General features: G+C 33.4%; 1 protein-coding gene across 1 annotated transcript in view; it reads right to left on the bottom strand.

The window, feature by feature from the left end:
• LOC136027128 (protein unc-79 homolog) overlaps positions 1–26007 on the bottom strand; it is a gene marked incomplete in the record, with an annotated part of 218865 nt that overhangs the window by 66968 nt on the left and 125890 nt on the right. The window contains 3 exon segments of the mRNA XM_065704088.1: positions 3138–3479; positions 21748–21863; positions 24398–24543. Coding sequence (XP_065560160.1) covers positions 3138–3479; positions 21748–21863; positions 24398–24543 — 604 coding nt within the window.

The following is a 26007-nucleotide window of genomic DNA, read 5'->3' as shown; positions in this document are numbered from 1 at the left end:
GATGCGGGATGGTTAAAAAAAAAATTCAGAAAAAAAAAAACAAGAACAGTTTACCAGTGCTGTAGCAAGGGGTTTGGCAGATAGCAAACGCAACGACAAATTTTTAATCTTCAGGTACCATAGAATTTTTCCTCCTGTGTAGTCCCTTGACTATTGAAAGACCGTCTTCAACTAGCTTTCATTCAGTGGGAACGAACAAAAAAATAGCTCTTTTCTAGATATTAAGAAGCTGTTTGGCAAGTTTTTATGAACTTATTTTACCTGATGAAATGAACGGACTTTTAGCTTGGATATTAGAATGATTTTGACAGTGATTTGGATTTTGATCGCCCGGTGATAATTCCAGTTAGACGAGTTTTTGTTACCATGACAGGATCAATATTAAGCCCTGTCGATTAATGACAGAGTGTGCGAAGATTGAGTTAATTATTGGTAAAACAACAAGCTTCTTTAGTAAAGGGACATAATTACAGCGAAAGAAATAATGCACGATAAGTTCCAGTTTGCGAGCGACTGGAACGATAAGTTCCAGTTTGGTTTGTCAGAAATGTGAAATGTGAAGACAATGTTACAGAAATTTTGTAAATGGTTAAACGCTCGGGATAAAAAAAGAAGCCAAAGCCAAAATTCGTTACTGAGAATCCGTGCTCTGTTCCCACTTTAGGCGATGCAGTAGTGGCTACTCTGGCTGTGAAAGTAAATGAGCTAGGCCAAAAAATTGATTGTTTAGTCGAGTCAAACAATAACGAACCTATTTCCTGGCCCATGAAATTCAATGCATAGGATTGTGAAACTCCATTCTATGCAGCTGTACTAAGAACTTACCTGGATCAACCAACACCCTCAGTGCTTGTATGTCCTTTGTCGATTAGGTGTGTTCAAATCCTTCTCAAATGAGCTAACTACGTAAGAGTAAAGACAACTGGAAACTTATATTTAAGTCTAAAGATACTGCTGAAGCTATCGTTGACCACATAAAAGGAAAGCAACGAACGATAAATCCGTCACTAAGGACTCCAAACTTTATCAGGGTAGTGAAGAGAATTCCCGTCGAAATGGAGGGAACAAGAAGTGTTTCAGCTTATTCCCAGAGCTGGCAAAGGTGTCATGATCAGAATCTCACGTTCTTACAAAGTTTACTTCAATACCAGCGCTGAGTTAGACTCCTTCCTAAAACACGGAGCCAAAATTGATTACGAAATACTTCCTGTTGATGAATAAAAGTTTTTGCCTAGAAGACGCTTTTCTTGTCACGCCGAACGCCATGTCGCAGCCAGTTGTAATAATATCACCATCTGTGGTCACTTTGGAGCAACTGACCACGCGGCCAGCAAATCCAATCCATGCATTGGTGTTATGTTTTGTGTAGTATGTAAGAAAAACGGTTACACATACTACAATGCAAATTGTCCCGTCACTAAACAGAAGCCGACCTCTACTAGACCATGACTGAGCAGCTCCTGACATCACATAGTCTGACATCTTGGAATATTAACGATGGTCTTGTTGACAAAAGACCTATTCTTGAGAATATGCTTCAGAATTATGATATTCCGTTTTTACAAGAACATTTCCTGACTAACCACAGGGGGAAATATTGCACTGTCTCAAGCTTGTGACCGGGCTAAGTTTTGGTACAAATTATGGAGAGATTGTCTATGTCCCCGCCAAGGAATAGTCAATGAACTGAAAAAGCATCAGAAAAAATTTTTGCTAAGGAACTTGCCTTTCATCGATCTAAAATACAAAAACTTTATTCCGAGAAGGTCAAGAATTAACCTGATCTACTGGGGATATATCCTGTATTAGAGTCACAATTTTGTGACGAGCTTTACAACTTCGTTGATGAATCTTCTGACCTTGATTTTTTTGTTACTTGTGACGCTGTCATAAAAGTCATATCTCAGCTCAAAAAGAAAGCGCCTTGAGTAAGTTTAAAACCCCCATCCCGTTTACCCTTGCAGTCGGCTCTTCATCGATCCCAATACAATTGCATCAATTCTCGTGTAAGGCCAAACTCTTCTAATCCCTCGAATATGCCTGCGATTCCTCAGTACTCCAACCCCGTTAAGAAAAGGGCTAGACAGGAAGCTATCACTTCATCAACCCTGTTCAATAATAGTGTCCTGGATGCTCAGGCAAAATGTCTTCCTTCTTGGATTCTTGGGGGAATCCATGTGCCTCTTATTTGTTCTGCTGATGACATCTTGAATCTCAGCCGTACAATCAAGCGAATTGAGCAGAATTTCAAAATGTTCAAAGATGATTATTCAAAAATCGGATGTCTTTTCGTCCTGGGAAAGCCAAAGTTGTCCTTTTCAATTGGCGAAATTGTCCTTTTCAATTGGCGAAATCCCTCTACTTCTCTTCTTCATCTTGACGGTTCTCTTATCAAACCTACAGACCATATTAAATACTTGGACCTTCCAATTGGCACATCCATCGGCCACACACGTCGTTTTCTGATATCTCATGTTGAGCGTAAAGTTGGCATATTTTGGAATAGTAAAAAGCAAACTACGCTTTAGCCGTTACCTTCTAGAATCCATATACAACGCCACAGCCGTTCCACATCTGCTTTACATTGCTTCTTTCTGGAAGTTTCTTACAGGTAGAAATAAAAAGGACCTACGATCAATCTTCTTCAGATTTGATAACCATCTTTCACGTTTACCTCCTTGGACAATAAACCGTAAAATTATCCATTTGTATAAGCTTGTATAAGCTCAAATATTAGTATTAATAAATCACCCTGTTTATCAAAACCACATAATTTTTGCTTTTTACAGTCCAAAAACAGCTTGAGAAGGCTCATAATTGGAAACGGCTTGTAAGTTTGCATATTGAGAAAAGCCTAACTTCATTTTACCTGAAATTTTAATTGCGAGATATCTACATGAAGACGAAAATATTTGTTTTATTGTTTAATATTTCTTTTCAGTTTCTGATTTAGAAAAAAATAATCTTCGTTCTTTCTTTTTCTTTATGAGGCCCTTTTGCATTTTTTTCAGCGAATAATAATCGAATTGAAATAGATGGGGGGATATAGTTTAAAAAAAACACAAGCATTCACTAGTGCGAGTTAAGAACTGTTTTAATTAGTAGCCTGCCAATTTGGAGCGTGTCTTTAAACTTACTTGTTGATAAATGCTAAAGTTTGATATGATGGGGGACATCGATGGTTATGGGAGTGAAGTGTGTGCAGCACAATCCGAATGGTCAACTGCACTTGTGAAGCCACAGGAGAGTGGTTATAGCGGTATTTATAAAGTATGACGAGAAGTGTGTGAAGCCAAGATTTTCTGACATGAGGCTCCAGCCACCACAGAGAGAAGTTACAGGCCTTTGTGCCACCTTGCGGTGCAGGACAGTAGACTAATGTAGACAAGGCAAATTGTAGGAGGGTGTTGCCAAGAGGTATGTTGCAATCCATTACTTTTGGCAGGAGAGATATAAATGCGTTGAAAATCGGGGATGACCTGAAAGTAGAATATGTTATGCTTCTTAGATGAGAATATAAAAGACTTATTGACTCAATTACAGATAAAAACAATCAGTTGCTTACTGAGTTGAGTCAGCAATAGATTCGCGCATGCTATTTAAAATTAAATAAGCACAATCCTGCAAAACAGTGCATTGTAGTAGTCAAATATTATAAAACAGTCCAGTAATTAATTAAAAAAAAAACTTTCTGAAAAAGAAGTTTTCTAAAGACAAGTAAAGGCCATATTAAACTTAAAATCAAAAGATATAGAAAACTACAACAGCTGAAACTTAAAACAACCAAAAATTAGTAAAGAATAATTATTAAAGAATAAATGAAACCCAAAACGAACAGAAATTAAATAAACAATCATTGCAAAAAAACATATTTAAAAAAAATGGCTAACTCAAAATTTGTATTGCATGGGTTTGGGGAAAAAGGAGCTAGGAGGGACTAGTTGCCCTCGGATGTCTCTTGACTCTTAAAAAGTTAACTAGAAGTTTTAATTCCCAATAAAATGAGCCCTCTCCGATGGTTATACTAGCATCACTTCCATAAGAACCATATATGCTCCCAGAGCATAACTTATAACGTCTTCCTCCCGGGCCCTGGGGGGTTCCTTCAACGCCAGAGTTTTTCTTATCTGATCTTTGAGCTATTTTTAACAAAATGCCTATCTAAAAAAATTTATCGGATGAGTTTGGGGAAAAAGGCATGGAGGGGCTAGTTGCCCTCGGATCTGTTTTGACTTTTAAAAAGTGAACCAGAACTTTCAGTTTCCAATCAAATGAGCCCTCTCTGAAGTTTATACGAACATAAGAACCCTTTCATAAGAACCATATATGCCTCATGGACATAACTTACAATGCCTTCCCCTGGGCCCTGAGGGGTTGTGTCAACACCGGAGTTTTGTTATCTGGCCTTTGAACTATTTTAAAAAATGACCATCTAGAAATTTGTATCGGATGGGTTTGGGGAAAACGGCATAGGGGGGGGGGTGGAGGAAATAGTTGCCCTCCGATCTCTTTTGACTCTTAAAAAAACTGAACTAGAACTTTCAATTTGCGTTTCAAATTATCCCTCTCTGAAGTTTATACGGGCATTCTGTCCATATGAACTACATATGCCCCCAGGGCATAACTTATAACGCCTGTAACCAGGCCCTGGGGGGTTGTATCGACACTGGACTTTTTCTTATCTGATCATTGTATTACTTTTAACATAATAACTATCTCAAAAATTTTATCAGATGGGTTTGGAGAGAAAAGGGCATGGAGGGGGGGGGCAGGTGCCATCGGATCTCTTTTGGCTCTTAAAAAAGGAACTAAAACTTTCAACTTCCAATAAAATGAGCCCTCTGAAGTTTATACGAGCATCCCTTCCATAAGAACTATATATGCCCCATGGGAATAACTTAGAACGCCTGCCCCCGGGCCCTGGGGGAGTATGTCGACACCGAAGTTTTTGTTTTTTGATCTTTGAACTATTTTTAACAAAAAGGCTATCTCAAAATTTTTATCGGATGCATTTGGCGAAAAAGGGGCATGGGGGGGCTAGTTGCCCTCTGATCTCTTTTGACTCTTAAAAACTAAACGAGAACTTTCAATTTCCAATCAAATGAGTCCTCTCTTATGTTTATAAGAGCGTCCCTTCCACAGCACCCTTAAGTGCTCCAAGCGAATAACTTGCAACGCCTGACCCCGGGCCCTGCGAGATTGTGTCGACCTCGGAATATTTATTATATGATCCTTGAGCTATATTTAAAAAATAGCTATCTCAAAGTTCTCATCAGATAGGCTTGATGAAAATCGGGCGTGGAGGGGGGGCTAGTTGCACTTCGATCTTTTTTTACTCTCATCCCTTCCATAAGAACCGCATACGCCCCAGAGCATTACCTACAACGCATTCCCTTGGGCCCTGGGGGGTTGTGTCGACACAGGAGTTTTTCATATCTGACCTTCGCACTATTTAAAGGAAATGGCTATCTCAAAACTTGTATCAGATAGGTTTGGGGAAAAAGGGCAAGGGGGGGGGGTAATTTGCCCTCCAATCTCTTTTGACTTTTAAAAAGTGAACTAGAACTTTTAATTTACAATCAAACTAGTCCTTTATGAAGTTTATACGAACTTCCCTTCCATAAGAACCATATATTCCCTCAGAGCGTAAATTAGAACGCCTGCCCCCAGGCACTAGGGGGTTTTATTGACACTGGGGTTTTTAGGCATATTTTGCTCCTAAAAGCTCGAGGGTCCTGTCTCTGTTGCTCTAACTGTATCAACTGCTGCTGTTGATACCACTGATACTGTTGTCCATTAGGTTGTCAAAAAAAAATCTTAATTGGTGGAGGAGGATCGATTTAAATTCTCAACGATGTCCAACTTGTATGTCCTAATTGGATGAGACAAAGTAAAAATCCATTTATATCAAAGCAAAAACATCAAACGAGTAAGCATTCAGTTTTTAAGTAGGCGTTAAATGACAGGCGATAAAGATGAAAATCATGTAAGCTTTTAGTCATAAGGAGAGGGATTATGCAAGCTTCCTAGAATGTACTTTTTATACACAAATATCTGTTTTTTAAGCAATTTTAACATGTTTTCTAACTTATTTTCTGTAAGGAGGAATGGAGCTCAAAATAGTCTGAAAATTAAGGCCCATTCTCTCTGTGTGAAATTGTGATGAAAAAAAAAAAACAAAAAAAAAAAACACATTTATACATAGTAGTCACAAAGAGTAAACAGATATTTTCGGCACTACTGCCAAAATTTGTATTATTTCAAGTCTAATCCTAGATTCAAATACAACCTTCAAACCCTATAAAATACGAAAATCCTAAGAAACCAATATAAAATAAGTTATAGATTATTATTATCCTCTTCAAAATCCTTGATCTATTTTCTTATTTTGATGCTTGGTTCATTAATGTGTCAGGAAAAGCCTCCCAAAATATTTTTTTGTCACCAAATCACTCTTGGCGTTTCTTGTCGAGTGACAAAAAACAACAGATTTTCAACTCAAGAGACATCTAAGATTCCCTTACTCAGCCATTTTCTACTTTCATTAAAATTTTTCTTTTCAGGTCTGAGAAGTATGAGGTCTCGCAAGAGAATAAGCAAAGTCCTCTCCTATTGGCTTTGCAAAAATTGACTTAAGCGATTGGTTAATTGTACCAAACTGATTGTTGACAGCTAAGCATTTATACACTATTTTGCACTAATTCGCCAAGAGTACTGACAACGTAAAAATGAGTTTTGAGTTGTCTGTATACATAATAGTTATGCTCTATTTTAGTTTGATACTACTAGTACTACTGCTATTATTCCCAACAGCACAACAGAGCCCCAGGCCTCCTGATGCCAATACAATGGCGTTAACTCCTGCTCCATCTCATACTACGCAAATCTTCAATATTTAGTCCCTCCCACGAGGTTCTGATTTCTTCTGAATTGTGTTTCTACCCTGTATAGCCACCTCTTCGAAGACACTCCGTTGTTCGCTTGGCCCCAGCTCGACAGTCAGAGTACAATCATTGGCACCCGATTCTCTTTCATCCAGAAGACGTGACCTAATCACTTAAACATTTCTTTCATTATGTTTCTAAAAAGTAAGATTGACCCAAATCGTTCTCAAAGATTCATCTGACATATCTTTCTCAACATTTCAAGACACCCACACTTCTAAGCTATTCTTGGAATTTGCAATTACTGCAGCTTTTACTATACTAGTTTCAGGTCTATGAATTATTTTTTATCCCTCCTACCTTTTTCCACAGACAAAAATACTCTATGTGCCTGGGCTATTCTATTTCACATTTCCTGTCTATCCACAGTCCTTACTAATAATATAATCTTGGTAAGCAAAGTTACATACCGATCAATATTTTTATAGCGTTTTATTCTTCTTAACGCTAATTATTAAACCTATTCTGACACACTGCACCCTCAAAACCTCAAACCCTTAGTAGTAATATAATCTTGGTAAGCGAAGCTACAAACCCAGTGAATATTTTTATAGCGTTTTATTCTTCTTAACGCTAATTATTAAACCTATTCTGACACACTGCACCCTCAAAACCTCAAACCCTTAGTAGTAATATAATCTTGGTAAGCGAAGCTATAAACCCAGTGAATATTTTTATAGCGTTTTATTATTCTTAACATTAATTATTAAACCTATTCTGACACACTGCACCATCAAAACCTCAAACCCTTAGTAGTAATATAATCTTGGTAAGCGAAGCTACAAACCCAGTGAATATTTTTATAGCGTTTTATTCTTCTTAACGCTAATTATTAAACCTATTCTGACACACTGCACCCTCAAAACCTCAAACCCTTAGTAGTAATATAATCTTGATAAGCGAAGCTACAAACCCAGTGAATATTTTTATAGCGTTTTATTCTTCTTAACGTTAATTATTAAACCTATTCTGACACACTGCACCCTCAAAACCTCAAACTCTTAGTAGTAATATAATCTTGGTAAGCGAAGCTATAAACCCAGTGAATATTTTTATAGCGTTTTATTATTCTTAACATTAATTATTAAACCTATTCTGACACACTGCACCCTCAAAACCTCAAACCCTTAGTAGTAATATAATCTTGATAAGCGAAGCTACAAACCCAGTGAATATTTTTATAGCGTTTTATTCTTCTTAACGCTAATTATTAAACCTATTCTGACACACTGCACCCTCAAAACCTCAAACCCTTAGTAGTAATATAATCTTGATAAGCGAAGCTACAAACCCAGTGAATATTTTTATAGCGTTTTATTCTTCTTAACGCTAATTATTAAACCTATTCTGACACACTGCACCCTCAAAACCTCAAACCCTTAGTAGTAATATAATCTTGATAAGCGAAGCTACAAACCCAGTGAATATTTTTATAGCGTTTTATTCTTCTTAACGCTAATTATTAAACCTATTCTGAAACACTGCACCCTCAAAACCTCAAACCCTTAGTAGTAATATAATCTTGATAAGCGAAGCAACAAACCCAGTGAATATTTTTATAGCGTTTTATTCTTCTTAACGCTAATTATTAAACCTATTCTGACACACTGCACCCTCAAAACCTCAAACCCTTAGTAGTAATATAATCTTGATAAGCGAAGCTACAAACCCAGTGAATATTTTTATAGCGTTTTATTCTTCTTAACGCTAATTATTAAACCTATTCTGACACACTGCACCCTCAAAACCTCAAACCCTTAGTAGTAATATAATCTTGATAAGCGAAGCTACAAACCCAGTGAATATTTTTATAGCGTTTTATTCTTCTTAACGTTAATTATTAAACCTATTCTGACACACTGCACCCTCAAAACCTCAAACTCTTAGTAGTAATATAATCTTGGTAAGCGAAGCTATAAACCCAGTGAATATTTTTATAGCGTTTTATTATTCTTAACATTAATTATTAAACCTATTCTGACACACTGCACCCTCAAAACCTCAAACCCTTAGTAGTAATATAATCTTGGTAAGCGAAGCTATAAACCCAGTGAATATTTTTATAGCGTTTTATTATTCTTAACATTAATTATTAAACCTATTCTGACACACTGCACCCTCAAAACCTCAAACTCTTAGTAGTAATATAATCTTGGTAAGCGAAGCTATAAACCCAGTGAATATTTTTATAGCGTTTTATTATTCTTAACATTAATTATTAAACCTATTCTGACACACTGCACCCTCAAAACCTCAAACCCTTAGTAGTAATATAATCTTGGTAAGCGAAGCTATAAACCCAGTGAATATTTTTATAGCGTTTTATTATTCTTAACATTAATTATTAAACCTATTCTGACACACTGCACCCTCAAAACCTCAAACCCTTAGTAGTAATATAATCTTGGTAAGCGAAGCTATAAACCCAGTGAATATTTTTATAGCGTTTTATTATTCTTAACATTAATTATTAAACCTATTCTGACACACTGCACCCTCAAAACCTCAAACCCTTAGTAGTAATATAATCTTGGTAAGCGAAGCTATAAACCCAGTGAATATTTTTATAGCGTTTTATTATTCTTAACATTAATTATTAAACCTATTCTGACACACAGCACCCTCAAAACCTCAAACTCTTAGTAGTAATATAATCTTGGTAAGCGAAGCTATAAACCCAGTGAATATTTTTATAGCGTTTTATTATTCTTAACATTAATTATTAAACCTATTCTGACACACTGCACCCTCAAAACCTCAAACCCTTAGTAGTAATATAATCTTGGTAAGCGAAGCTATAAACCCAGTGAATATTTTTATAGCGTTTTATTATTCTTAACATTAATTATTAAACCTATTCTGACACACTGCACCCTCAAAACCTCAAACTCTTAGTAGTAATATAATCTTGGTAAGCGAAGCTATAAACCCAGTGAATATTTTTATAGCGTTTTATTATTCTTAACATTAATTATTAAACCTATTCTGACACACTGCACCCTCAAAACCTCAAACCCTTAGTAGTAATATAATCTTGGTAAGCGAAGCTATAAACCCAGTGAATATTTTTATAGCGTTTTATTATTCTTAACATTAATTATTAAACCTATTCTGACACACTGCACCCTCAAAACCTCAAACCCTTAGTAGTAATATAATCTTGGTAAGCGAAGCTATAAACCCAGTGAATATTTTTATAGCGTTTTATTATTCTTAACATTAATTATTAAACCTATTCTGACACACTGCACCCTCAAAACCTCAAACCCTTAGTAGTAATATAATCTTGGTAAGCGAAGCTATAAACCCAGTGAATATTTTTATAGCGTTTTATTATTCTTAACATTAATTATTAAACCTATTCTGACACACTGCACCCTCAAAACCTCAAACTCTTAGTAGTAATATAATCTTGGTAAGCGAAGCTATAAACCCAGTGAATATTTTTATAGCGTTTTATTATTCTTAACATTAATTATTAAACCTATTCTGACACACTGCACCCTCAAAACCTCAAACCCTTAGTAGTAATATAATCTTGGTAAGCGAAGCTATAAACCCAGTGAATATTTTTATAGCGTTTTATTATTCTTAACATTAATTATTAAACCTATTCTGACACACTGCACCCTCAAAACCTCAAACCCTTAGTAGTAATATAATCTTGGTAAGCGAAGCTATAAACCCAGTGAATATTTTTATAGCGTTTTATTATTCTTAACATTAATTATTAAACCTATTCTGACACACTGCACCCTCAAAACCTCAAACCCTTAGTAGTAATATAATCTTGGTAAGCGAAGCTATAAACCCAGTGAATATTTTTATAGCGTTTTATTATTCTTAACATTAATTATTAAACCTATTCTGACACACTGCACCCTCAAAACCTCAAACTCTTATTAGTAATATAATCTTGGTAAGCGAAGTTACAAACCCAGTGAATATTTTTATAGCGTTTTATTATTCTTAACATTAATTATTAAACCTATTCTGACACACTGCACCCTCAAAACCTCAAACTCTTAGTAGTAATATAATCTTGGTAAGCGAAGCTATAAACCCAGTGAATATTTTTATAGCGTTTTATTATTCTTAACATTAATTATTAAACCTATTCTGACACACTGCACCCTCAAAACCTCAAACCCTTAGTAGTAATATAATCTTGGTAAGCGAAGCTATAAACCCAGTGAATATTTTTGTAGCGTTTTATTATTCTTAACATTAATTATTAAACCTATTCTGACACACTGCACCCTCAAAACCTCAAACTCTTAGTAGTAATATAATCTTGGTAAGCGAAGTTACAAACCCAGTGAATATTTTTATAGCGTTTTATTATTCTTAACATTAATTATTAAACCTATTCTGACACACTGCACCCTCAAAACCTCAAACTCTTAGTAGTAATATAATCTTGGTAAGCGAAGCTATAAACCCAGTGAATATTTTTATAGCGTTTTATTATTCTTAACATTAATTATTAAACCTATTCTGACACACTGCACCCTCAAAACCTCAAACCCTTAGTAGTAATATAATCTTGGTAAGCGAAGCTATAAACCCAGTGAATATTTTTATAGCGTTTTATTATTCTTAACATTAATTATTAAACCTATTCTGACACACTGCACCCTCAAAACCTCAAACCCTTAGTAGTAATATAATCTTGGTAAGCGAAGCTACAAACCCAGTGAATATTTTTATAGCGTTTTATTATTCTTAACATTAATTATTAAACCTATTCTGACACACTGCACCCTCAAAACCTCAAACCCTTAGTAGTAATATAATCTTGGTAAGCGAAGCTATAAACCCAGTGAATATTTTTATAGCGTTTTATTATTCTTAACATTAATTATTAAACCTATTCTGACACACTGCACCCTCAAAACCTCAAACCCTTAGTAGTAATATAATCTTGGTAAGCGAAGCTATAAACCCAGTGAATATTTTTATAGCGTTTTATTATTCTTAACATTAATTATTAAACCTATTCTGACACACTGCACCCTCAAAACCTCAAACCCTTAGTAGTAATATAATCTTGGTAAGCGAAGCTACAAACCCAGTGAATATTTTTATAGCGTTTTATTATTCTTAACGTTAATTATTAAACCTATTCTGACACACTGCACCCTCAAAACCTCAAACTCTTAGTAGTAATATAATCTTGGTAAGCGAAGCTATAAACCCAGTGAATATTTTTATAGCGTTTTATTATTCTTAACATTAATTATTAAACCTATTCTGACACACTGCACCCTCAAAACCTCAAACCCTTAGTAGTAATATAATCTTGGTAAGCGAAGCTATAAACCCAGTGAATATTTTTATAGCGTTTTATTATTCTTAACATTAATTATTAAACCTATTCTGACACACTGCACCCTCAAAACCTCAAACCCTTAGTAGTAATATAATCTTGGTAAGCGAAGCTATAAACCCAGTGAATATTTTTATAGCGTTTTATTATTCTTAACATTAATTATTAAACCTATTCTGACACACTGCACCCTCAAAACCTCAAACCCTTAGTAGTAATATAATCTTGGTAAGCGAAGCTATAAACCCAGTGAATATTTTTATAGCGTTTTATTATTCTTAACATTAATTATTAAACCTATTCTGACACACTGCACCCTCAAAACCTCAAACCCTTAGTAGTAATATAATCTTGGTAAGCGAAGCTATAAACCCAGTGAATATTTTTATAGCGTTTTATTATTCTTAACATTAATTATTAAACCTATTCTGACACACTGCACCCTCAAAACCTCAAACCCTTAGTAGTAATATAATCTTGGTAAGCGAAGCTATAAACCCAGTGAATATTTTTATAGCGTTTTATTATTCTTAACATTAATTATTAAACCTATTCTGACACACTGCACCCTCAAAACCTCAAACCCTTAGTAGTAATATAATCTTGGTAAGCGAAGCTATAAACCCAGTGAATATTTTTATAGCGTTTTATTATTCTTAACATTAATTATTAAACCTATTCTGACACACTGCACCCTCAAAACCTCAAACTCTTAGTAGTAATATAATCTTGGTAAGCGAAGCTATAAACCCAGTGAATATTTTTATAGCGTTTTATTATTCTTAACATTAATTATTAAACCTATTCTGACACACTGCACCCTCAAAACCTCAAACCCTTAGTAGTAATATAATCTTGGTAAGCGAAGCTATAAACCCAGTGAATATTTTTATAGCGTTTTATTATTCTTAACATTAATTATTAAACCTATTCTGACACACTGCACCCTCAAAACCTCAAACTCTTAGTAGTAATATAATCTTGGTAAGCGAAGCTATAAACCCAGTGAATATTTTTATAGCGTTTTATTATTCTTAACATTAATTATTAAACCTATTCTGACACACTGCACCCTCAAAACCTCAAACCCTTAGTAGTAATATAATCTTGGTAAGCGAAGCTATAAACCCAGTGAATATTTTTATAGCGTTTTATTATTCTTAACATTAATTATTAAACCTATTCTGACACACTGCACCCTCAAAACCTCAAACCCTTAGTAGTAATATAATCTTGGTAAGCGAAGCTATAAACCCAGTGAATATTTTTATAGCGTTTTATTATTCTTAACATTAATTATTAAACCTATTCTGACACACTGCACCCTCAAAACCTCAAACCCTTAGTAGTAATATAATCTTGGTAAGCGAAGCTATAAACCCAGTGAATATTTTTATAGCGTTTTATTATTCTTAACATTAATTATTAAACCTATTCTGACACACTGCACCCTCAAAACCTCAAACTCTTAGTAGTAATATAATCTTGGTAAGCGAAGCTATAAACCCAGTGAATATTTTTATAGCGTTTTATTATTCTTAACATTAATTATTAAACCTATTCTGACACACTGCACCCTCAAAACCTCACAAAACTCTTAGTAGTAATATAATCTTGGTAAGCGAAGCTATAAACCCAGTGAATATTTTTATAGCGTTTTATTATTCTTAACATTAATTATTAAACCTATTCTGACACACTGCACCCTCAAAACCTCAAACTCTTAGTAGTAATATAATCTTGGTAAGCGAAGCTATAAACCCAGTGAATATTTTTATAGCGTTTTATTATTCTTAACATTAATTATTAAACCTATTCTGACACACTGCACCCTCAAAACCTCAAACCCTTAGTAGTAATATAATCTTGGTAAGCGAAGCTATAAACCCAGTGAATATTTTTATAGCGTTTTATTATTCTTAACATTAATTATTAAACCTATTCTGACACACTGCACCCTCAAAACCTCAAACCCTTAGTAGTAATATAATCTTGGTAAGCGAAGCTATAAACCCAGTGAATATTTTTATAGCGTTTTATTATTCTTAACATTAATTATTAAACCTATTCTGACACACTGCACCCTCAAAACCTCAAACCCTTAGTAGTAATATAATCTTGGTAAGCGAAGCTATAAACCCAGTGAATATTTTTATAGCGTTTTATTATTCTTAACATTAATTATTAAACCTATTCTGACACACTGCACCCTCAAAACCTCAAACTCTTAGTAGTAATATAATCTTGGTAAGCGAAGCTATAAACCCAGTGAATATTTTTATAGCGTTTTATTATTCTTAACATTAATTATTAAACCTATTCTGACACACTGCACCCTCAAAACCTCAAACCCTTAGTAGTAATATAATCTTGGTAAGCGAAGCTATAAACCCAGTGAATATTTTTATAGCGTTTTATTATTCTTAACATTAATTATTAAACCTATTCTGACACACTGCACCCTCAAAACCTCAAACCCTTAGTAGTAATATAATCTTGGTAAGCGAAGCTATAAACCCAGTGAATATTTTTATAGCGTTTTATTATTCTTAACATTAATTATTAAACCTATTCTGACACACTGCACCCTCAAAACCTCAAACCCTTAGTAGTAATATAATCTTGGTAAGCGAAGCTATAAACCCAGTGAATATTTTTATAGCGTTTTATTATTCTTAACATTAATTATTAAACCTATTCTGACACACTGCACCCTCAAAACCTCAAACTCTTAGTAGTAATATAATCTTGGTAAGCGAAGCTATAAACCCAGTGAATATTTTTATAGCGTTTTATTATTCTTAACATTAATTATTAAACCTATTCTGACACACTGCACCCTCAAAACCTCAAACTCTTAGTAGTAATATAATCTTGGTAAGCGAAGCTATAAACCCAGTGAATATTTTTATAGCGTTTTATTATTCTTAACATTAATTATTAAACCTATTCTGACACACTGCACCCTCAAAACCTCAAACCCTTAGTAGTAATATAATCTTGGTAAGCGAAGCTATAAACCCAGTGAATATTTTTATAGCGTTTTATTATTCTTAACATTAATTATTAAACCTATTCTGACACACTGCACCCTCAAAACCTCAAACTCTTAGTAGTAATATAATCTTGGTAAGCGAAGCTATAAACCCAGTGAATATTTTTATAGCGTTTTATTATTCTTAACATTAATTATTAAACCTATTCTGACACACTGCACCCTCAAAACCTCAAACTCTTAGTAGTAATATAATCTTGGTAAGCGAAGTTACAAACCCAGTGAATATTTTTATAGCGTTTTATTATTCTTAACATTAATTATTAAACCTATTCTGACACACTGCACCCTCAAAACCTCAAACTCTTAGTAGTAATATAATCTTGGTAAGCGAAGCTATAAACCCAGTGAATATTTTTATAGCGTTTTATTATTCTTAACATTAATTATTAAACCTATTCTGACACACTGCACCCTCAAAACCTCAAACCCTTAGTAGTAATATAATCTTGGTAAGCGAAGCTATAAACCCAGTGAATATTTTTATAGCGTTTTATTATTCTTAACATTAATTATTAAACCTATTCTGACACACTGCACCCTCAAAACCTCAAACCCTTAGTAGTAATATAATCTTGGTAAGCGAAGCTATAAACCCAGTGAATATTTTTATAGCGTTTTATTATTCTTAACATTAATTATTAAACCTATTCTGACACACTGCACCCTCAAAACCTCAAACTCTTAGTAGTAATATAATCTTGGTAAGCGAAGCTATAAACCCAGTGAATATTTTTATAGCGTTTTATTATTCTTAACATTAATTATTAAACCTATTCTGACACACTGCACCCTCAAAACCTCAAACCCTTAGTAGTAATATAATCTTGGTAAGCGAAGCTATAAACCCAGTGAATATTTTTATAGCGTTTTATTATTCTTAACATTAATTATTAAACCTATTCTGACACACTGCACCCTCAAAACCTCAAACCCTTAGTAGTAATATAATCTTGGTAAGCGAAGCTATAAACCCAGTGAATATTTTTATAGCGTTTTATTATTCTTAACATTAATTATTAAACCTATTCTGACACACTGCACCCTCAAAACCTCAAACCCTTAGTAGTAATATAATCTTGGTAAGCGAAGCTATAAACCCAGTGAATATTTTTATAGCGTTTTATTATTCTTAACATTAATTATTAAACCTATTCTGACACACTGCACCCTCAAAACCTCAAACTCTTAGTAGTAATATAATCTTGGTAAGCGAAGCTATAAACCCAGTGAATATTTTTATAGCGTTTTATTATTCTTAACATTAATTATTAAACCTATTCTGACACACTGCACCCTCAAAACCTCAAACTCTTAGTAGTAATATAATCTTGGTAAGCGAAGCTATAAACCCAGTGAATATTTTTATAGCGTTTTATTATTCTTAACATTAATTATTAAACCTATTCTGACACACTGCACCCTCAAAACCTCAAACCCTTAGTAGTAATATAATCTTGGTAAGCGAAGCTATAAACCCAGTGAATATTTTTATAGCGTTTTATTATTCTTAACATTAATTATTAAACCTATTCTGACACACTGCACCCTCAAAACCTCAAACTCTTAGTAGTAATATAATCTTGGTAAGCGAAGCTATAAACCCAGTGAATATTTTTATAGCGTTTTATTATTCTTAACATTAATTATTAAACCTATTCTGACACACTGCACCCTCAAAACCTCAAACCCTTAGTAGTAATATAATCTTGGTAAGCGAAGCTATAAACCCAGTGAATATTTTTATAGCGTTTTATTATTCTTAACATTAATTATTAAACCTATTCTGACACACTGCACCCTCAAAACCTCAAACTCTTAGTAGTAATATAATCTTGGTAAGCGAAGCTATAAACCCAGTGAATATTTTTATAGCGTTTTATTATTCTTAACATTAATTATTAAACCTATTCTGACACACTGCACCCTCAAAACCTCAAACCCTTAGTAGTAATATAATCTTGGTAAGCGAAGCTATAAACCCAGTGAATATTTTTATAGCGTTTTATTATTCTTAACATTAATTATTAAACCTATTCTGACACACTGCACCCTCAAAACCTCAAACCCTTAGTAGTAATATAATCTTGGTAAGCGAAGCTATAAACCCAGTGAATATTTTTATAGCGTTTTATTATTCTTAACATTAATTATTAAACCTATTCTGACACACTGCACCCTCAAAACCTCAAACTCTTAGTAGTAATATAATCTTGGTAAGCGAAGCTATAAACCCAGTGAATATTTTTATAGCGTTTTATTATTCTTAACATTAATTATTAAACCTATTCTGACACACTGCACCCTCAAAACCTCAAACCCTTAGTAGTAATATAATCTTGGTAAGCGAAGCTATAAACCCAGTGAATATTTTTATAGCGTTTTATTATTCTTAACATTAATTATTAAACCTATTCTGACACACTGCACCCTCAAAACCTCAAACCCTTAGTAGTAATATAATCTTGGTAAGCGAAGCTATAAACCCAGTGAATATTTTTATAGCGTTTTATTATTCTTAACATTAATTATTAAACCTATTCTGACACACTGCACCCTCAAAACCTCAAACCCTTAGTAGTAATATAATCTTGGTAAGCGAAGCTATAAACCCAGTGAATATTTTTATAGCGTTTTATTATTCTTAACATTAATTATTAAACCTATTCTGACACACTGCACCCTCAAAACCTCAAACCCTTAGTAGTAATATAATCTTGGTAAGCGAAGCTATAAACCCAGTGAATATTTTTATAGCGTTTTATTATTCTTAACATTAATTATTAAACCTATTCTGACACACTGCACCCTCAAAACCTCAAACCCTTAGTAGTAATATAATCTTGGTAAGCGAAGCTATAAACCCAGTGAATATTTTTATAGCGTTTTATTATTCTTAACATTAATTATTAAACCTATTCTGACACACTGCACCCTCAAAACCTCAAACTCTTAGTAGTAATATAATCTTGGTAAGCGAAGCTATAAACCCAGTGAATATTTTTATAGCGTTTTATTATTCTTAACATTAATTATTAAACCTATTCTGACACACTGCACCCTCAAAACCTCAAACTCTTAGTAGTAATATAATCTTGGTAAGCGAAGCTATAAACCCAGTGAATATTTTTATAGCGTTTTATTATTCTTAACATTAATTATTAAACCTATTCTGACACACTGCACCCTCAAAACCTCAAACTCTTAGTAGTAATATAATCTTGGTAAGCGAAGTTACAAACCCAGTGAATATTTTTATAGCGTTTTATTATTCTTAACATTAATTATTAAACCTATTCTGACACACTGCACCCTCAAAACCTCAAACTCTTAGTAGTAATATAATCTTGGTAAGCGAAGCTATAAACCCAGTGAATATTTTTATAGCGTTTTATTATTCTTAACATTAATTATTAAACCTATTCTGACACACTGCACCCTCAAAACCTCAAACCCTTAGTAGTAATATAATCTTGGTAAGCGAAGCTATAAACCCAGTGAATATTTTTATAGCGTTTTATTATTCTTAACATTAATTATTAAACCTATTCTGACACACTGCACCCTCAAAACCTCAAACCCTTAGTAGTAATATAATCTTGGTAAGCGAAGCTATAAACCCAGTGAATATTTTTATAGCGTTTTATTATTCTTAACATTAATTATTAAACCTATTCTGACACACTGCACCCTCAAAACCTCAAACTCTTAGTAGTAATATAATCTTGGTAAGCGAAGCTATAAACCCAGTGAATATTTTTATAGCGTTTTATTATTCTTAACATTAATTATTAAACCTATTCTGACACACTGCACCCTCAAAACCTCAAACCCTTAGTAGTAATATAATCTTGGTAAGCGAAGCTATAAACCCAGTGAATATTTTTATAGCGTTTTATTATTCTTAACATTAATTATTAAACCTATTCTGACACACTGCACCCTCAAAACCTCAAACCCTTAGTAGTAATATAATCTTGGTAAGCGAAGCTATAAACCCAGTGAATATTTTTATAGCGTTTTATTATTCTTAACATTAATTATTAAACCTATTCTGACACACTGCACCCTCAAAACCTCAAACCCTTAGTAGTAATATAATCTTGGTAAGCGAAGCTATAAACCCAGTGAATATTTTTATAGCGTTTTATTATTCTTAACATTAATTATTAAACCTATTCTGACACACTGCACCCTCAAAACCTCAAACTCTTAGTAGTAATATAATCTTGGTAAGCGAAGTTACAAACCCAGTGAATATTTTTATAGCGTTTTATTATTCTTAACATTAATTATTAAACCTATTCTGACACACTGCACCCTCAAAACCTCAAACTCTTAGTAGTAATATAATCTTGGTAAGCGAAGCTATAAACCCAGTGAATATTTTTATAGCGTTTTATTATTCTTAACATTAATTATTAAACCTATTCTGACACACTGCACCCTCAAAACCTCAAACCCTTAGTAGTAATATAATCTTGGTAAGCGAAGCTATAAACCCAGTGAATATTTTTATAGCGTTTTATTATTCTTAACATTAATTATTAAACCTATTCTGACACACTGCACCCTCAAAACCTCAAACTCTTAGTAGTAATATAATCTTGGTAAGCGAAGTTACAAACCCAGTGAATATTTTTATAGCGTTTTATTATTCTTAACATTAATTATTAAACCTATTCTGACACACTGCACCCTCAAAACCTCAAACCCTTAGTAGTAATATAATCTTGGTAAGCGAAGCTATAAACCCAGTGAATATTTTTATAGCGTTTTATTATTCTTAACATTAATTATTAAACCTATTCTGACACACTGCACCCTCAAAACCTCAAACTCTTAGTAGTAATATAATCTTGGTAAGCGAAGCTATAAACCCAGTGAATATTTTTATAGCGTTTTATTATTCTTAACATTAATTATTAAACCTATTCTGACACACTGCACCCTCAAAACCTCAAACCCTTAGTAGTAATATAATCTTGGTAAGCGAAGCTATAAACCCAGTGAATATTTTTATAGCGTTTTATTATTCTTAACATTAATTATTAAACCTATTCTGACACACTGCACCCTCAAAACCTCAAACCCTTAGTAGTAATATAATCTTGGTAAGCGAAGCTATAAACCCAGTGAATATTTTTATAGCGTTTTATTATTCTTAACATTAATTATTAAACCTATTCTGACACACTGCACCCTCAAAACCTCAAACCCTTAGTAGTAATATAATCTTGGTAAGCGAAGCTATAAACCCAGTGAATATTTTTATAGCGTTTTATTATTCTTAACATTAATTATTAAACCTATTCTGACACACTGCACCCTCAAAACCTCAAACCCTTAGTAGTAATATAATCTTGGTAAGCGAAGCTATAAACCCAGTGAATATTTTTATAGCGTTTTATTATTCTTAACATTAATTATTAAACCTATTCTGACACACTGCACCCTCAAAACCTCAAACCCTTAGTAGTAATATAATCTTGGCCTATTCTGACACACTGCACCCTCAAAACCTCAAACTCTTAGTAGTAATATAATCTTGGTAAGCGAAGTTACAAACCCAGTGAATATTTTTATAGCGTTTTATTATTCTTAACATTAATTATTAAACCTATTCTGACACACTGCACCCTCAAAACCTCAAACCCTTAGTAGTAATATAATCTTGGTAAGCGAAGCTATAAACCCAGTGAATATTTTTATAGCGTTTTATTGTTCTTAACATTAATTATTAAACCTATTATGACACACTGCACCCTCAAAACCTCAAACTCTTAGTAGTAATATAATCTTGGTAAGCGAAGTTACAAACCCAGTGAATATTTTTATAGCATTTTATTCTTCTTAACGTTAATTATTAAACTTATTCAGACACACTACACGCCCAAAATTTCAGACCCTTAGTAATAATATAATCTTGGTAAGCAAAGTTACAAACCCGCTCAATATTTTTATAGCGTTTTATTCTTCTTAACGTTAATTACTAAACCTATTCTGACACACTGCAACCTCAAAAACTCCTAAGATTAACTGGCATTTTCGTCTATGACATTCAATTCTTCTCAGTATTTAGATCTAAGACAGTGTTCCGACACTCTTCATGTTCCTCCACCGCCACCCTCCATGTAAATTCATGTTGTTCCATAGCATTTCCGGAGTTCCTTGTAACAAAGAGTTTAAAATCAATCCATACCATCAGGAATCTGGGAGCGGAGAACGGGGATCTGCATGAGTCTTGACAGATTATGGTTGAATAAATTTCCATGCAATATCTAAATTTCACATTTCAGGTGAAGAGGAAAACACCTGGTCCTGCCGTAATTACAAGTACAAGTAAATATACAAAAGGAGAAAAGACAACTCAATGGAGAGTGACCTGTAAAGCCAAAAGTAAAAAACAAAAAACCTACCTTAATTTAGCTGAAGTTATGCAGAAAGTTTTTTCGACTTGACTGTACCCAAGCATTAGAGCTAGGTGCCGAAGCAATAAACTCTGATTTTTCACAGCCATTTTCTCGTCAGAGGTCTAATTTAAAAAAAAAAGAACTATTATTAATATCATTATTCTTGTTTGGATTAATATGGAAATGTTATTCGCATAAACTCAATACTGGAATCATATTCCGGACTCTGAGGTTGGTTGTTGCAGCTGAGACCAAATCCTGGGTCTCGTATTACCAAACAGAGACCTATTCCATTCCGCTACCACGGGATATTATTAATACTCAAACGAAATTAAGTATTTATTCTGTCATAACACTACAATCTAATTGGCGAGGATAAAAAACCTAATTCAAGGGATTAAAAATTTCAAATGAAATATAGAGCGAACATTTTAATATAGAGCGACTATTTTCTTCCGTAAATCCAAAATATTTAATTTTGGATTAAACCAGGTTAATTTTAAAATGGTAATTAAACTATTATCATTTTATCCCAAACCAGGTTAATTTTATCACGGAAAAAAATATGCTTGAAAAGGGCAAGAATCTGTATATTTTCATAGTCAAATTAGAACGTTAAGAGTAGGTCCAAGCAAGTAAACCGGAGGAGCTAGTGCTCCATCCACAAGAGACTAAAAGATTTGAAATTCATCTCAGGAATATCAAAATCCATATTCTGTCTTTTATTTCGATGTGTTTTTCACATAGTTCGTGTATTTTTCGGCTTTTTCCTTTGTGGGCGTCTGCATGGCTGAATGATTTCGTAGCGCAATTCAAATTTCAGATCTTTACCTAAAAGTTGTCTCAAATGATTTATTCATTGGCAAATTTTTATGTCCTCTATTTTGCAAATATTTCGTTGACTCAGCCAATAGACAAAGCATCTTAAATAGTAAGCACATGCAAAAACAATCCATGCCCGCTATTATGTAAAATAACAATCAGATACAATTAAAAATTTCAATAAAACCTATTAGTTAAATTTACAACATTGACTAAATTTATTACAACTTAAAACTAGAATAACAACCAATTCCAGTTTCTAATATTCAATTCTATTCAATATCTTATTCCAAATGAAAGATCACGCAATTCAAAAAGAGAAAAAGTAAACAAATAACAAAATAAATACAAGAAAATATAATAGGTAAATAACTTAGCCGCTGTCAGGAGGTTCCTATAATAGTTGCCAAATAAAGAGGGAAGAAATATAGAGGCACATAACACCACAACATGCTCATTATCTGACGTAGGGAGTCACTTGAACAGAGAAAAATGAGAAGCTACACAGATTAAACGTTATCAAACGAAAACGCACACACAAATCGATAGCACTAGCCTAAAAAGGCACTTTGCGCAGAAACCATATGGTGTCATTAAACCCTACTTTAAGAGGATTTACATGTGAAACGTGTGACAGCAAACAAGATGTAATCCCAAAATGTTACCACAATAAGAATGAGAAATAAAATTTTCAACAGCGGTATTGACTAAACCGTCAAATCTAACAAAGTGACTAATCCAGGAATGAATGAACCGATGCATGAACAGATTGACCCTGAGATACACTGAACCGAAAGTGAACCTTCAAAAACTGAACCTTCAAAACAAACTAAATAGAAACGTTTTACCATCCTGCAATGAGACCCCTATCTTGTATCCTGGGCCTAAAAATACTGCTTGACGTGAAGGAAGGTTCAGGGCTACATGACGCATTCAAATTTATCACAATATCGTGAAATCGGGGGGGGGGGTGAATTTTAAAGCCTTTTATACCTCCTTCCTCGAGCAGCGGATTTTCTCCGGACTCATAATTTGGATTATATTATGGAGAAAGTGAGAAAAGGTATCATGTAATCACAAGTTCCGAGTTACAGTGATCTCTTTAGGTGCCAAAAACTAACTAAAGGATAACCAGCTACCCTCTCAACATTTTATCCCACTATGTGTCGCCCCAGGCTTTGACATAGTATCAGCTTAAAATTTGGCCATTTTGATCAGAGCTGTCCAACGTTTGTTTTTTTTTTTTTTTTTTTTTTTTTTTTTTTTTTTTTTTTTTTTTTTTTTTAATCTAAGGAGAAAAAAAATCCATTCAGCCACAGGGGTAAAACTTCAAAATTAGGTAAATCATCCATTGAAAGAAATAGATATGGTATAAATAAGATATATATGAAGTAGATTTATCCAGTTTTTAGATATTTTTAATTTCGGGAATTAATTTATTTCTTCTGAGACTGAATCATAAAAACAGAATCATGCTATAAGGCTATAACATATAGACGCATGGTGTTTAGGACGCCGTTCGGACGAAATAAAATTTTAGCAGAAGACTCAACATATATCCTGAGGCCCGTGCAATAGAGAACACTATTGAACAATAATATATAACAAAAAATATACTTATACCTAGGATAAAGGTCAGTTGATAAAACCGTTATAAAGGGAGGCAAGATCCCCTCATTATTCACATTACATACTAAGTTCATAAATATATTCCTTCAGAGACCCAGATACTCCTTGAATCCAGAGATCTGAACTGTGTTAACATCTGAAAAGGGGTTATTTGCATTTGAGATGCTAAATAGCAGCAACTAAAAAGTATTTTTTAAATATTTACCTGATCAGATCTGCACATGAAGTGCATCAGCAAATATGTCAGCAAATGTAGAGACTCAGCATTAGAATCATTCTGCTGAAGAATACGCTGAAGAACAATAGCGACATGCGAGTCATCTACTATTGAGCTACTTTTTCCAATGCCATCTAGAATCAAAGACAAAACGTTTAAATACTTTAGGTATCCAAGCAGTAGGCTTATTCAAATTTTGACAGCATAAAAAAATGTTTTGAAAACAGCTGAGTCATAGCAATCTTCAAATTCATAATTGAACATTCAGACCCACTACTTAACAGTTAGTCATTTTCCTTTGCAGTTTTCTGTCTAATTTCCTAATTTTTAGTTGTTGGATTTTTATAAGATAAAGGAAAAGCGGCTCAGTATCAGATTTTCAAGAATATCTGGGCTCCATCCGGTCATGTCAAAGGTTGTACGCATGCATTGACATATCGAGCCAGAAAACTGTAGATAAAACCTCATTTTGAAATAATAACAAATCGCTGAAAAGAAACTATTTAATTTCATTAAAAATATTGACTTTATCTCCATTTTTTTCTCTACCTGTAAGGGTAAGGGAGTACCTGTAAGGGAGTAATGGATCTTTAATATACAAAACTATTCTAATTATTCTAAAGTGGCTTTATTGCTGACGTAAGTTGTAAAACGTAAAGAGCATTTTTGCGAATCCATTCACCGCATCTACTTATTTACATTTGCTTCAAGGATACATCAGTTTTACCTGTCACTATTAATATAAGCTAAGTAGTTAATACGGCTCAAATTAACGACGAGAAATTATTTTTGAATGCAGGCCTATGGATAAAGCACATCATTTTGGGGTCATTTATGTTTAACATGTTAATATTGCTGCACATTGAATATGTTTTAGTTAGCCTTTGTATTTTTAGTAGTACTTAAGATGGTTTCTAAGTAAAATCTTTTCGTAAAACCTATGGTCAGGATATTCTACAGTGTGTTTAAAAAAGAACGACAGATAAAAACCTACTTTAAATCGAATTTCTGACCATACACCACAAACATTAAATTGGAAAACAAAAGCACAGTATCAAAACGTGGCCTCGATGGTCAGTGATAAGAAAACATGTAAAAACAATGTTGCCAACCATAACAAATATAAATAACAGGCTTTTAAAATCTGGCATTCTTTTTTAGACATAAATTGGGCTAACTCCTTATTATTTATACTTAGCAAAAATTTAGAAAACGTCAAAAATAGGGATATATCTTTTACGCTAAGCTCGGCAGCATATTAAAAGCAAGAACCATACCAAAACAGAGGCATCAGATAGTGTACATCCAGACGTGTCACTGCTAAATTTTTGGCCATACTATCAATGAAATGTGATATTAAGCAGCTGTTATCAAAAGGTAAGAATCATGCAGAACGTAAGCGTAGTAACAGCCAAATGTTCGTCAATAAAACCCATAGAGTGGATATGCAGAACCCATAGAGTGGATTTATACAGGAGACACAAAGTCATTGCACAAACACACGGCTGTTACTACCTTCATGCTTCACACTGTTACTATTTATGGCAATTGCTATTTTTTCCCTTTTTTCTAACCTTTCCTCAATTATTTGTTTGTGT

The sequence above is a fragment of the Artemia franciscana genome, chromosome 5 (genome assembly GCF_032884065.1).
Source record: "Artemia franciscana chromosome 5, ASM3288406v1, whole genome shotgun sequence".
Lineage (NCBI taxonomy): Eukaryota > Metazoa > Arthropoda > Branchiopoda > Anostraca > Artemiidae > Artemia > Artemia franciscana.
Note: the sequence above shows the minus strand (reverse complement) of the source record. Positions and strands in the feature narration are given on the sequence as shown.